This window comes from Triturus cristatus, chromosome 4_1 (assembly GCF_964204655.1).
Source record: "Triturus cristatus chromosome 4_1, aTriCri1.1, whole genome shotgun sequence".
In the NCBI taxonomy this organism is placed as follows: domain Eukaryota; kingdom Metazoa; phylum Chordata; class Amphibia; order Caudata; family Salamandridae; genus Triturus; species Triturus cristatus.
The window spans coordinates 1,179,707,373-1,179,723,098 of record NC_140585.1 but is presented as its reverse complement, the minus strand read 5'-3'; the positions used below and the strand labels follow the sequence as shown (position 1 = coordinate 1,179,723,098).

General features: G+C 48.2%; 1 protein-coding gene across 2 annotated transcripts in view; it reads right to left on the bottom strand.

Moving 5' to 3' along the window:
- The window catches only part of LPAR2 (lysophosphatidic acid receptor 2), a 147,763-nt gene that overhangs the window by 22,301 nt on the left and 109,736 nt on the right, over positions 1-15,726 (bottom strand). For both annotated transcript variants that reach the window (XM_085654415.1, XM_085654414.1), the window contains exon 2: positions 11,140-11,891. In XM_085654415.1, coding sequence (XP_085510541.1) covers positions 11,140-11,872 — 733 coding nt within the window. In that variant the 5' untranslated portion in view covers positions 11,873-11,891. The remainder of the gene's footprint in view (positions 1-11,139; positions 11,892-15,726) is intronic.

Genomic DNA, 15,726 nt, shown 5'->3' with positions numbered 1-15,726 from the left:
TGGTATGGTTGCAGACAAGAAGAATCTGTAGTGCGCCAAAAGACTTGGAGAAATTTGTTGCAAAAACAAGACAAACAGTTAAATGCAAATCAGACTAAAAAGGTGATAAGTAGTAACACGGAGAGAGATTCTTTCTTTCCTGTAATGAACTATATGCAAAATATTAACATGTTTCTATACCTTTTTCTGATCAATGTTCACTTTAGAAAAACAGACCATAAGAACAAAACACGTGTTGCTTAAACAGCAGCTTCAGTGTTGGTCCATAGCCTGCCTTTCTCCTGGTTGCGGACTCTGGCAGCAGGCATTGTGACATCAGAACTCGACGTTTTAGATGAAGTAGAAAATAAAAGAAAAAAAAGTCTGAGCAAATTCCATGCACAGGACTGATTTGCGAAAAATGTTGTCATGTTATGAATATAAAACACTCTTCCTGTAATACTGAAACATTTACTTCTGTGAATTCTGCATCTTAAATGCAAGATATTATGGCTTCTAATTTAGGGTGTTGATGCTCTCTTTACATATCGGTTTACATTGTTCCTGGTTTGTCTTTATCCCCAGAGGTCAGAGTTGCAAGACACCACTGCCAAACAACCACACACAATTAGCCAATAAACACCCAATACAGTGGCATTTTCTCCAATCAGTAATGTCCAACAGAGCGTCTGACAAAGCTGTGAGCAGCCTTGGAGCTACAGCCTGGAGGCAATAATGAAAGAAGACATGTGGAAGACACCAAGTGGCTGCCCTGCAAATGGCACCAATGACACCTGGCTCTGAAAACGGATTAAACTGCACTGGCTCGGATGCAGAGGTCAGTCCGAGATGCTCTTAGGAGAGGAGTCACTCCTTGTTTTTATTTGAAGAGTACCATTACATTTGCTTACTGCATGCACCACTTAAAATTAAATGCTGCAGTGCCAAGTGCAATATGGAAGCAAGCTTTAGAAAATTATGATTAGCTTCATAACATTAAAGGGATTATCAAATGTACAACCTTTAGTCATACACATGTGACATGAGAGGCACACCTAGCATGGGACCTTCCCTACCTAGATGACAGTGCCAGGCTGATTTACGGTTTCACTTTTCCTATCCAGACAGCACCTCAGTAGCCTCAGGATTTCACCATGGTCAGTGGTTTCTTAGGCTTCTGAGCAGGATGCCCCACAAAAGAAGGTAGGGAGGGAGAGCTCCTGGGTAATATGGAAGCCTGGCGCTGTCTTTTGATTGTCGGTGCGCTGCTTCCAATATTACTTTGCTCTTGTTAAACATGACATGTGTCTACGATTGAAATTTCGGCTCTTAAACATATAGCAGGTAAACACAAAGTCTTTTGGGTAACCAGTTCATTGGCACTGCTCTGGGTTCAAAGAGTGGTTTAGGCGCTATGGCTTGTAGGTAAGATAGAAAGACTGAGACATGGCTCTTAATTTAACGTGCTGCCTCCAGAAGTCAACGGAGAGCCTCAATCGAAAAACACAGCGGCAGCCTCTCCATTAGGGCTGAGGAGCGCCGCCACACCACCACAGACATATAAAACAGGTTTCAAACCTGTTTTATTATAGTTTTATTTTAGCCCCCCTGGACCTGCCACCAGGACTCTGACGTGTCTTGGGGGCGGATCCAGAGGGATGCGCTGTGGTAGTGCCCTCCCTTGTCCCTTCACAGCGCATGTAGTGTTTGGCTGGCCGTTTCAGGCCGGCCAAACATCTCATGCGCAGTGAAGCTTTCGGGCTGGAGAAGGCAGGTACAGGCTCCCAGTCTGTCTGGGAGCGCAAAGTCATAGAGCTCAGGCCAACCCTGACCCTGCTTTCCTGCAGCATCATGATTGGCTGCAGTGCAGTCTGGGAGCATGTCCCAGAAGCAGGAACAGCGCGATGGAGAGGAAGGCGGCGGCGATCAGGTAAATATAGTTTTAATTTTGTCCCTGAGGCCTCCTCCTCCTCAAACCTCTCCTCCCATCTCCATCATCCGGCCCACCCCGCCCCACCACTTTCACAGTGGACGGGCCGCGACTGGCAGTACATGATGTTATTTTCAGAGTCACCACTTCTTAAGCTCTGTCACAGTTTGCATTTGCTGCAGGTAAACAGATGCTTGTGGCAAGAGTAAAAGATAAATGCTGTTACCTACTATAATAATAATTTGATACAAATCTGTAGCATTATGATCTGAAGGCCAGTACCATGAGCTAGACAGGTTGATAAAATGATGTCCATTACTTGAACTACAGGTTGGGAGGGAGAAGTAGCGCTCTGAGTCTTACTGAGGAACGTGCAGAAAACATAAAGGCCAGGAGTGTTCAGCGCCTCTGAAGCCACCCAGCAGGCCCATGATCAAAACCCATCTCTAGGTAGAGAGCTAGGACCCATACTCGGTGACTAGACCGAGGTAAACACTATTAAATGGAGTGTGGCCTGTGGAGGAGAATTTTGGTGTAGTTGGATTTAATATTGAAATCTAATAGAGGTCCACCAAAGTTCCACCCCTAACTTAGAACATATCTTGCTTGCACCCTTCTTAAGACTTGAGAGGATTTATGCACCATCTGAGTACATACAGGATCCCGCACCGTGGCATCACGCAGGGGCAAGAAATATCAAAGGTACCAAGGGAACTGGAGGTGGAAGAGCTGAACCCCGGGATTTTGACTGACTCCTCAAAGGTGTATATGCCATAACTTGGTGATAGTTAGCTAGGGAGGAATACACGTAGGTCAGAGCAGTACTTTAGATACTACGCATCTCCAGCCTTTGGAGGAATAAAGAGTGATCAACGCGCTGAATGCACCTGAAAGATCTAACGCCATGTCCTACTAAGATCATCAGTCACATAGACGCCCCCATCTGTCAATACTCCTTCCAGGATGGAAGCCCATCTGTAAGGATTCTCCTTTAAATTTTCAATGCATTCCTTCTGGCAGCCATCTCTAAATATACATGAAATGGAATGGTTAAGACTTGAGGCTTGGACGAGGCAGTGGGGATATTCCTCTAGGCATTGGAGACTCCACCAATTTCAAACTGTGCTGACCTGCTGCTGCTTTCTAAGCAGCCCAGTAAAACACTACATTCCATTTCATTCACTCCAATAGCATGCCAGGCATGTGCCTCAAATTTCCGGCTCATTCAAATTTGTATCTGGGAAGTCTTAAGAATCCTGACAACTCAACTCTCACCTCGATCTGCATTCTCAGAGTGCTGTTATTCTGAAGAACCAAATTCGCTCGGTTTTCAAAGTGTTGTATTCAAATTAAGGCCCGCTGCCCTACCACCGACGCCAGCTGACTTTATGTATACACCACACCAAAGATAACTGCTCTGGTTACTGTAGTCGCTATTACCGGGAGGAAATATTTACAGTAAACGCAAAATGGACATCAGTGAACTGTGGGCAGCCCAGAGATGCTAAGAGCAGAGAAATGAGACAAGTCTCAAAGGGTGCTGGGAGAGAATTTGTGGAAATGCAAACACCACCGACTCACAGAGGCGTGAAAGAAACAACCCATTATAAGAACCTTCTCCACACAGGAGCGGCTTTTTTCGGAGTGTGTCGGTGAGCCTTCTCTGCCTCAGCTGGTACTATCTGCCCTTCCAACATTCATATTTCTCAGGAGCATCAAATAAATTAATTCCTTCTTGTAATAGAACCAAAAAGGAGGTAGTCATATCTAGAGTAACATCGCATTCACTTCAGTACCCCAAAACATACTCTGTATCTCCTCAAATCCTTCAGCCCGGCAATTTCCACTCCACTCACAGTCAATTTCGGAAAGGATTCACAACTTTTAGGATTGGGTCAGCAAACACAAAAAATCCCTCCACTTCATTGTATTGGACCATAAAGATAGCGATAGGAGAGCTGAGAGTGCGAGTAGCTGCTGCTGCAACTATTTAAGTGTGTGTTTTTAAGTGCTGAGCCTGCGAGGGCATGCGCTGGAGCATGCATCTTCCTTGCAAGACACTGTTGCTAACAAAACAGGCTTGGAGCCCGCCCTTTGCTTACCATTAGTTGGCTTGCATGGCACTCTTCTTTACAGCCTCGTAATTCGTCAAGGCAGGCCTCACATCATTTCCCTTCCTCTCGGTGAAGCAGGGACCAACCACTGATAGATTCAACTCAATCAGTGTCCGTCCGCTGCTCCCGACGTGAGTGAGGTACTATTATGTTCTTTTTAACTTTTAATGCCCTGCAAACAGAAGGCATCTGACTGGCAAAAGTGCACCCAGCAGGACAAACAAAATTACAAAAAGTTATTTTCTACAGTTAACTTTCTTTTATTTCGCCAAATTTTCTTTTCCCACATTACATTCACGTTTTCTTATTATTTTGTTCGTGGGCACTGTTCTCAAAAGGTGAGGATTATCTTATTGCAAAGCCGCATTGTTTCTTTCATACGTGCAATTAAAAAAATGATGCTTTAAAACGTAAGCGAGCAGTACACCCCAATCCACCCCACTCCAATCTGCCCCACGCATATCTATGACAATCCACCCCACCCCACCTCACCCCACACCAATCTGCCGCACTCAATCAAATCCACACAAGACCAATCCAATCGACCCCCACCCAAGCCACTGACCAAATCCAATTCATTCCAATCCTCCCAACACACCCCACTCTAGTGTGACCTGCTCCAAACTACCCCACTCCAATTGTCCCCACTCCAATCCTAAACAATCCGCACCACTCCAATCCTAAGCAATCCTCACCACTCCAAACCAATCTGCCCCACTCCAAACCAATCTGCCCCACTCCAAACCAATCTGCCCCACTCCAAACCAATCCGCCCCACTCCAAACCAATCCGCCCCACTCCAATCTATCCAACTTAAACCCAAATCACCCCAGTCCAATCCACCCCACTCCCTCCTTCCCTAATCCCACCACTACAATTCACCACCAAATCCACCCCACTCCAATCCAAAACAATCTGCCTGAATCCAATCTGCATGCAGCAGTCTGCCCCGCAGCAATCTGTTCCACATCAATCCAATACAATCTTCCCCATGCAAATCCAAAACAATCTGCCCCACTCCAATCCACAACAATATGCCCCACTCCAATCCACAGCAATATGCCCCACTCCAATCCACAACAATATGCCCCACTCCAATCCAAGACAATATCCCCCACTCCAATCCATAACAATATGACCCACTCCAATCCAAATAAATATGCCCCACTCCAATCCACCACACTCCAATACAATCCACCTCATCCCAACTCAATACAATCCACCCCACCTCAGTACAATCCATATTACCCCTATCTAATCCATCTCACCCCAATCCAATCCATCTCACCCCACACCAATCCAATATACCCCACACAAATCCAATCCACTCCAATCCAGCCAAATTAAGTATACGCCACTCCAATCCACCCTACCCTACCCCAATACACCCACCCCAATCCTTTCCACCTCAATCCAATCCAATCCACCCCACTTCAGGCCACTCCAGTTAACCCGTCCCACCCCATTTCAATCCACCCACTCCAACCTAATCCACCCTGTCCAGTCCACCCCACTCCAATCCACCCCACTCAATCCAATCCACCGCCATCCAGTCCAATCCACCCCTTCCACTCTAATTCACCCCACTCAAAACACCCTACTTTAATCCAATCCTCCCCACCCCAATCCAACAAAATCCACCTCACCCCAAGCCAATCTAATCCACCCCACTCCAATCCACCTCACTGCATTTCAATCCCCCAACTCTAATCCACCTCACTCCACTCAATCTAACCCACTCTACCCCAGTCCAATCCACCAGAAACTACTCTAATCCAATCCACTCCACTCCTATTCCACCTCACTCCACTCTAAACCACTCCACTCTACAACACTTTACTGCACGACACTCTCTGCCACTGAACAACTTAACTCTACTCCCCCTACTCCAACAAATCCAATCTACGACACTCTACTACCCCACTCCACTCTAGGACACTCCATGCCACTTTTAGCCATGCTGAACAGCAGCTAGACTGGTGTATAACATGGCAAAAACACATTGCTAAAGCCAATAGCTCTTGTATAATAAGTGCTACCTATAAGCTTTGCCGATGCTTGTTTATATTCCCATTATTCAGTTTTCAGGCGAAAGGCTAAATCTGACTCACACGGGCCATGAATCATCTAGTTAGACACGTGGCCACATGAGTGCGGCAAGGGATCACCTATTGCCTAGGGCAATGCAACCACAACCAGTGGCTGCCAGAACAGATACCGGCTTGCTGACCTCAAAACTGGGCAGCCCGGCGCCAGTGCCCTAACCAGGTAAGTTGCGTGGATCGCAATAGCAGCAGGGATTTACAGCACCGTTTTTGAAGTAAAACTGCTATGGCGAGTCTTAACTTGCTGAAAGGTAAATGCACTAAATATTTGTGCTAACAACAAATCTTCCTTCCAGTTGTTCTGGAATGCAGACAAAGCTCTTGTAAGTAATATCATCCGGAATTCCTCCCCAGACAAGTCATGGAAACCTTACACAAAAGACCCGCCACTGCCCACTGCGTAAAATATGGACGAGCAGGTTCAGGGCATCAAAGACTACTGCAAGGAGAGCATGCAACCACAGTAGAGTCAGGAGGGAGTACACCCAAGTGCTGCAAGGAGGGCATGCGACCCCAAGGCAGACAGGTAGGGATGCAACCTCAACAAACCCAATGCAGGTAGAAGGGTATGCAACCCCAAAGCAAGCTGGGAGGGCACGTAACCCAATGACAACCAGGAGGAAACAAAACCCCATAGCACCAAACACACCACATAAGCACACCTTTGTTCGGAATTCATTCTGCAGAATCTAAGGCTTATTAAACCTCCAAGTTGCCCCTGGAGCATGGCGTCCAGCTCTCCAAGCCACCTCTCTTGGCCATAGCGTCCCGCTCTCCAAGCCACCTCTAGAACATGGCGCTCAGCTCCACAAGCTACCTCTCTTGGCCATGGTTTCCAGCTCTCCAAGCCACCTCTGGAGTATGGCGTCCAGCTCTCCAAATGCAAAAACAACATTTGATGGACAGAATGCAAACCAATGTCATACATTCACCCCAGTACAGAGATCTGGGCCTAAATCCATCGTTTTTTTGCTCACCATGCCATTCCAGTTTTAACCCAGCCATATGCAAATCAGCCTTGACCTTGTGCCTCATGGGAACAGTCCAGCCCGAACTGCTAAGCCAGGTCCTTCCTGGACTGGAAACAAGCATCCAAGGACCGGTTTCGGGGTTTCACCCCTCTTCAGCCAGGATAGCTTGATTCCAGTGGCATGGAGAGCACGGGACCCACGTCTGGGCATACCCGTCCCACTCGGGGTGACAAATGCGAAAACAACAGTTGATGGACAGAATGCAGAACAATGTCATACATTCACCCCATTACCCTGGGCCTAAATCCATCGTTTTTTTGCTCATCATGCCACCTCTGGAGCATGGCATCAAGCTTTCAAAGCCACCTCTCTGGGCCATGGCGTTCAGCTCTCCAAGCCACCTCTGGAGCATGGTGTACAGCTCTCCAAGCCACCTATGGAGCATGGCGTACAGCTCTCCAAGCCACCCAAGGAGCATGGCGTACAGCTCTCCAAGCCAACCCTGCAGCATGGAGTTGAGCTCTCCAAGCCACCCCAGAAGCATGTCATCCAGTTCTCCAAGCCACCTCTGAAGCACAGTGTCCAGCTCTGCAAGCCACCTCTGGAGTACAGTGTCCAGCTCTCCAAGACACCTCTGGAGCACGGTGGCCAGCTCTCCAAGCCACCTCTGGAGAGCACGGTGTCCAGCTCTGCAAGACACCTCTAAAGCATGGTGTCCAACTCTGCGAGACACCTCTGGAGCACGGTGTCTAGCTCTGCAAGATACCTCTGGAGCACGGTGTCCAGCTCTGCGAGACACCTCTGGAGAGCATGGTGTCCAGCTCTGCGAGACACCTCTGGAGCACGGTGTCCAGCTCTGCAAGATACCTCTGGAGCACGGTGTCCAGCTCTGCAAGACACCTCTGGAGCACGGTGTCCAGCTCTGCAAGACACCTCTGGTGCACAGTGTCCAGCTCTGCAAGACACCTCTGGAGCACGGTGTCCAGTTCTGCAAGTCACCTCTGGAGCACGGTGTCCAGCTCTGCAAGTCACCTCTGGAGCACGGTGTCCAGCTCTCCAATCCACCTCTGGAGCATGGTGTCCAGCTCTGCAAGACACCTCTGGTGCACAGTGTCCAGCTCTGCAAGCCACCTCTGGAGCATGGTGTCCAACTCTGCGAGACACCTCTGGAGCACGGTGTCCAGCTCTGCGAGGCACCTCTGGAGAGCACGGTGTCCAGCTCTGCAAGCCACCTCTGGAGCACGGTGTCCAGTTCTGCAAGCCACCTCTGGAGCACGGTGTCCAGCTCTGCAAGACACCTCTAAAGCATGGTGTCCAGCTCTGCAAGACACCTCTGGAGCACGGCGTCCAGCTCTCCAAGCCACCTCTGGAGCACGGCGTCCAGCTCTCCAAGCCACCACTGAAGCAGGGTGTCCAGCTCTCCAAGCCACCACTGAAGCAGGGTGTCCAGCTCTCCAAGCCACCACTGAAGCAGGGTGTCCAGCTCTCCAAGCCACCACTGAAGCATGGTGTTGAGCTCCTCAAGCCACCCCAGAAGCACGTCATCCAGCTCTCCAAGACACTTCTGGAGCATGGTGTCCAGCTCTCCAAGCCACCACTGAAGCATGGTGTTGAGCTCCTCAAGCCACCCCAGAAGCACGTCATCCAGCTCTCCAAGCACCTCTGGAGCACGGTGTCCAGCTCTCCAACCCAATTCTCCAGGACGTCAGTGATCAAGCGAGGTGTAGCCCAGAGACCAGTGATCCAGATGGAACAATGTTTTCAACCAAAGTTTCCCAGTAGAGAGGCTCAATAATCTAAATATGTGTAAAATATTTTATACAAAATGCTGCCAAGAGGCGATTGTTATGTGCAGAAGCATTTCCATCCTTATTGAGCAAAGTCACAGTTAACCAGTAGGAGTTTCTCCCACTCCTAGACCTACGAGAAAACCAGTTTACAAAACAGCATCTGGGCCAGGGCAAGACATCTCACCTCACACCCAGAAGTCTCGCCTCGCATGACAATGTGCAACATCAAAGTCACCCCTCATACTGGTTAATACCATCTCCTCACACAGGCAACTACACCTCACAACACACGTCACTCACACCTTTGTCAAGATGGCAGTGTCCTCACACTGATAGAGAGAAATTAAAGGGAGAGGTTTCATTCTATGGTCTCAAAAATATACAAGAAAGAAGGTCACATAGGTGAGACGTGGAGGCAAAACGAGGGACCCATGCGCATCACAAATTAAATGGTTGATTGGTGCTTATTAATATCCAACCAGTATCCAATGAACATCCCTAGCAGCCAAGACCATGACAAGAGATTGTTAGGACAACCACATGGGATACATAGAGTTAATCTAAATGGGTACCATTCGCATAGTCAATGTTTATAGATAAAACCTGGCCTGGATCCTGTCCTGGCGGACACTTCTATCTAAATGGTTGTAGTAATGGGGTTCCATTGTGCATACATACCCAAGGGTTTGAGAAAAGATTCACGTCACACAAATATTTATATTCACTGACACACTCCTGTACCCCGTGACATTGCTTGAAAACACATGGTATATGTAAGGCAGGGTCAGCTTAAAATTAAAGTGGTCCTTGGACCTGCAAGTGTTTCGATGGGCTCTGCACACGTCGGTTTACAGAGAGAGCATGAGACAATTGCATCCCAAAGAGCATGCGTAGTGGCAGGAACAGGAGAGACTAGCTGTCGGCACTGGCGCCAAACCCACAGCAGGGACGGGAAGTGAACAGGCTGCGGTGCTTGAACACTGGTGGCTATTGACCATTTAAAGAATAGACTTAACCTGTTGCATGCTAGAACAGGGGTGTCCAAAGGTGGTCCGGAGGGTGTAGGGCCATGACAGACTTTCAGGGTAATCACATGAGATACATTTTAAAACAATGACTATAAATGGAATTCAAATACATAGATCAAGGTTATCGGTGTGGATTTGGCCTTCCTGAATCTCTGTTGCTCACCCATGCGCTAGTGGGAGATAAAGAACACAGTTGAGCATTCGTAACACCGATGATAGACTGGGTCCCATGCCTTGATGGCAAACAACGTGCACTACCATACACTGCAGCACAGATTAAATACACATTTGACTGGGGCCTTAAGGTGCCATGCAGGGGGTGAGGGCATCCTAAGAGAGGGCATTGCTGAGACAGGACATATAGCAATAGCTGGGGTTCTGAGGGTTCTTGCATTTCTCCTCCTGGCCACCAGGTGTTACTGTGATAACTTTTCTAGAGGAGTGGTGGTAAAATGGAGCGGTCACAGGAGTGTAACTGCAGATGTGGCCTGAGCAAGTAGTCATGTAGAGTGCTGAACATGCAGAGGTTACTTTAATAGCAAATTTCTGTCACTCTTGCCACTGGATACCAGGAAGACAGTGGTCCAAGCCCTGGTAATGTCTAGACTAGATTACGCTAACAGCTTGTACCTGGGTCTACCCGGTTATTTCATCCAGCACCTGCAAGTGGTTCAAAATGCCGCAGCAAGGGCGATCCTTAGACCCCAAACCTAGATCTCCTATGGCCCCCATCCTTAAGACCCTACACAGGCTGCGAATGAAGGAAAGGTTTAAGTGTAAAGCCCTAGTGATATTTTTTAAAGCCCTTCATGCCAAAGGAGCCAGCTACCTCAATAAGTGCATCAACTACACTCCAGTGCGAACCTTAAGATCTTCCTCCTTTGATCTTGTTTGCATTCCTAAAGTACGCTTGGCCCGCATGGGGGGCAGGTCTTTCGGGTTTCTGGGTGCTCAGGCTTGGAACAGACTTCCTGCTTTGTTGAGAGCCACTACTGACTTGGTAATTGTTAGGAAACATCTTAAAAACTTGGCTTTTAAAAAATTAGTTCGCTTCAGAGTCCTACCATTTGCTCCGTCAGCGCCGGGACACTCTAGTTGAGTAGCTGTGCGCTATATTAAATTTCGGTCATTCATTCATCGGGTACACCCAGCCAGGCTATTAGCTGAGCAGACAGGTCTGAATAACATGTAACAAAGAGTTTACCAAAGACAAATCACTTACTTAGGATGATGACCACTGTCTTCATCAGGCTAATCATGTTCTCCCTGTACTTGGGGTGGCAGGACGTGTGCTGTGACATGCGCAGTGCCTTGCGCTTCACGTAGATAGAGATGTGGGTGTAGGCCACCACCATGATCAAGAAGACCACCAGGTTGGAGATGGCCCAGAAGACGAGGTAGTCACGGCTGTAGAGTGGGGCCATGCGCGAGCACTTCTTGATGTTGCAGAGACAGGACCACCCAAAAGACGGGATGAGCCCTAACAGGATGGCTGCGATCCAGATGAAGACGATCAAGATGGTGACACGCCGGTTGGACATCGTGCTGTGGAGCTGCATGGTGAACACAGTCTGGTGCCGCTCTACAGCAATGGCCAGCAGGTTGGCCACTGACGCCGTGAGGCTGGTGTCAATAAGAGTTTGACGAAGGAACCAGGTTTTAATAGACAGCTGTGAGGTCCTCGGTCCAGTATGAAACATGAGAAATGTGTAACCAACTCCAGCAAACAGATCTGCTGCCGCCAAGTTGGCCAACAGGTAGTAGATTGGGAAGTGGAAGCGCCGGTTGATGACGATGGCAGTAATGACGAGCAAGTTGGTGAGGAGCGCAAAGAGGCAGACTGTCAATCCCAGGCCAATGACGAGCCGGTCCTTATTAGTCCAGTTTGTGTTCAATATCTTTCCACTGTTGTTGTAGAAGAACGGGATGGTCTCGTTGTAGTAACAGTGGGCCATCCTCGGAGCCGGGTCTAAGCTGAAATGAAAAGCACAGTATTTTAGTTCAAAGCAAATCATGGGATCATGATTGGGATGGTATCAATCTAGAGGGATATATCCCAGTCATATAGCCGTGTACTAACTTTCAAAGCCAGTTTGTGTTAACCAGACAGCACCACCCCTTTATAGAGAGATTTAGAGATTTATAGAGCACATGGCTACCCAAGGGAATCCCAGCGCTTTATGAATGAAAAGTGGTCACATCCTTACAAGAGCCTGATTCAATACAGGTGCTAAGATGCTCGGGGTACCAGATCCTACCCTATTCCCCCCAATAAAGTGATTAAACAAAGCCACACAGGAAAGACATGCATATTCTGGATCCACAGATTAATGTCTTAACTTAAGAACATGTTTTGCACATTACTTTGACGACTCTTAGCAGTGCCTAGGTTTTTGAAATAGGACTGGTTGGACTCAGAGGACAGGTATATTGTACAAACCATGCAATCGAGGGATTCTCTGTAAGAATAATACAAGCTTCCTTCACTTGAAATATGATAATAAAATCTGATCGATTACAGGTAAAATGCTACCCTTTCCTACCATCTTGCCTGATGCACAGATACTGCCCCTACCCCCTTTACATGCAGACAGAGTAAAAGGTGCTGTTGTCTGTCATCCTAAAGCTTAAAATGTAAATGGGATACAATCTAAAACTGTGAGAAAACTCCCAATCTCGGCACACCATGTACATCGCATGGATGAAATAACAACAAACGCCATTCATATACAATACAGCTAGATACCATGTCTGTGAGAAAAACCTACATGACTGCATTGGTTTGTGAAACTCCCAAAATTACACCTTTAAACCACTTCATATAATTATTCGCCATTTGCAGTAAAAAGTGACTTTGAACTCTTGGGAATAACAGAATGCAAGCAGCAATTGTCCTACGTGCTTCTGTTTCTTTACGCTATCTTGTTACCATGAAATGCGCTATTGCGCCATATTTGACGCAGGCATTCAGCATGCCCTAAAATATAGCGATAAACGATGGATTCACATTTTGCCTAATTATGCATAATTTTGCCAAAATTTGGTGTAATTACAAACAAGCAAATTACGTACATTTCACACACTCCTAATATTGCTGCCCACATGAGCCACTTTCCATACGCGGCCAAAACCTACATCACAGGCGAGATGAAAGAATTGTCCGAAGGACCTAACCAATGGACAGACAAACTGCCAGAAGACGAGTAATGGATAGAAGTGACAGGATTGGCTCCCCGCTCACAAAGAAAGCAGAGAATCTGCTTAATGACCAAGTGGGCACCTCAACGGAGCCTGGAATGCTGCTTAATTCACCAGAAATTAATGCCCAAATGTCATTACTTGGGGCATTGTTTGACAACAAAGGCAACTTCACTCTCCAGGCCAATGCGCGCCTGGTGGATGCATTGTTCAAAGAGAAACAGTCCTGAAAGGTCCTTCCTTTATAATTCCTCCACAAAGACAACAAAACTAACCCAAACGTATCACAAAACTCTTGTGTTCAACAGCAACATTGTCACAATAATGGTGAAACACAAAACATGCAAAGCTGGACAGAAATGTTTAAAATAACGTTTTTTTTTAAACATTTTCAATAAGGCCCTACCAGGTAAACGATGAAAAAAGATTGCATTGTCCACCTGATCCCAAAACCTCAGCCCTTTACCCACTGCACACCCTGCACCACTTTCCACAGACTTCTGGTATCTTTTCCACAACTCCAGACCGACGGCCCCTGAAGGGATTCACACCATCAACTTGGCAGTAGAACCAAGTGAAAGTCCCACAAGATAAAAAATAAAAATAATAGCTGTACAAGCAAGAAACGGGACAAGTGACAGAGTGACTGGCACTCTTGGGCACACACGAGTCCTGAATGTCAGACACAGGACAACCTGTCACCCTTCCTCTGCGGACAGAAGTCACTGGTGGTGCCCCAACATAAAAGCAACTGTGCTTAACAATGCAAACTTTGATTTAAAAAAAATTAAAAACAAAGATGTTTGCTACTTTTATAATATCTTCTGGCATGATTTTAAGCAGGTTTTGGCGGCTTTGCCTCCACGTGGTTGCGTTGCTGTCCCACTGTCAGGTGAAGGGTCTACCTTCATGGGGTGAAAATTGCCTGTTTTTCCAGAAAGATATTTGGTGTCGAAGCGCAGGTCACGAAACACTCCCTGTTGGCATGCGTTCTGCCCAAGAATGAACTCCTCCAGGCCAAAACTGAGCAACAAGTTGAGAGGGGAGGATGTTGGCAGCTGGAGCGAAAACAAGTAAACGGGAGCAACCGGGGTGACTATGCAAAATTGGACAATGGTTCGACGCCATGCCTGCGGTGGTGACCTACCCACATACTGCTCCTGGTGCGAGGATACATGGAGGCGGGAATGAGGCCCAGTGCTGGGTAGGAGACCCCACAAAGTCATGGTGTGCTGCGACGTTGGCCTTGGCGGTATGCAGCGCTGAATATAAAGAACACCTTAAAGTTCTGAGGCGGACTTGCCAAGGAAATCTGGCTGGCCCTACATATCGGGATGTTTGAAGCTGCCCCCGGCCCTGCCTGGGTTTGGCAGTCTGGACATGCATGTGACATGCACCCTCGATAAACCTCCCAAGCTGCATCACTTTACGACCGATTCTGCCCCACCCTTGACGACTTGTCAAAGGGTGCATCAAGGCACGTGTGACTGCCCCATCCTTGGCTTCCTAGAACATTCACATAAACAAATTACCATTTCTGCCCAGGTCCCGTACCCTTTGAAGAAGCATTATGAACTGAATTACTCTACCCCGCGTTCGGACTGTCTGTCAGCCCACGTGAGGAGTGCATGGCCTCTGGCAAGTGAGACTTCCCTGTAAGAGTCAGCATTCACCCCCCGCCAACGCTAGATCAGCCAGGGGGCACTAAAAAATTAACGACTCGGCTACAAACACTGTGGCACGGTTACACCACTGCACACCCATGAGACAGTAACAATCATGCTGTTCTTTTCAGATCCACCGAAACATCCAAAATGGCGGACAATACACCACAGCTGATACGGGTTAGGCAGCGGCCTAACCCTTCACCCTCCATACATACAGCAAAAGTGACCTTTCTTTATCTTACATAACTACCACGCAGGTTTGGATGGCAAGTCTCAAGAGTCGCCTTGTCCCCCAACCCCACCGTTCATTTGGCGCAAATAAAGGGGCGTGGGAGGGATTCATTCAAAAGAATGAATGCCCCGGGGGCATCACCACTCAAACTCTTCGCCGCCTGACGAGCGCAATACTGACATTTAGGGCTGTTCGGGCAGTCTAAATGTTGGTTCTAAATGTGACTGGCTCCTGATCAACCTATGAAATTTAGCGCCTCATCTGCATACCCAAATGTACCCACACCAATAAAGCCACGGCACCTGTGCAGGGTTCAGCAACTTGGAACATGCTATGTGTTGGACCCGGCCTCGTGGCGTGGCCCATTCAGACCCGTAGCGGCACCAGGCTACCCCCTATACCCCACACTACACTGACTAGCATAGCTTCCCCGACCCAGAACCCGGGGTTACCCCTGTCCTCCCCTCCATCTTCCCGACACCAGGCACCCTTCCCATTCCCTCGGCCTCGCGGCCTCCAGTACCCGGCCCAGCACCCCCGATGGCCGCCTCGACCCAAGCGCAACCCCGGCCTAGTCGCGCCATGCCGGCTGGGGGAGAGAGGGCTCCTGGTGAGCATGAGAGGGAGAAGTAGTTTCATTCACACCTGGCCTCCTCCCAAGAGATGGTTTTGATCGCCCTCCGGCCACCCGGAGGGCTGGCTCCACGCCTGC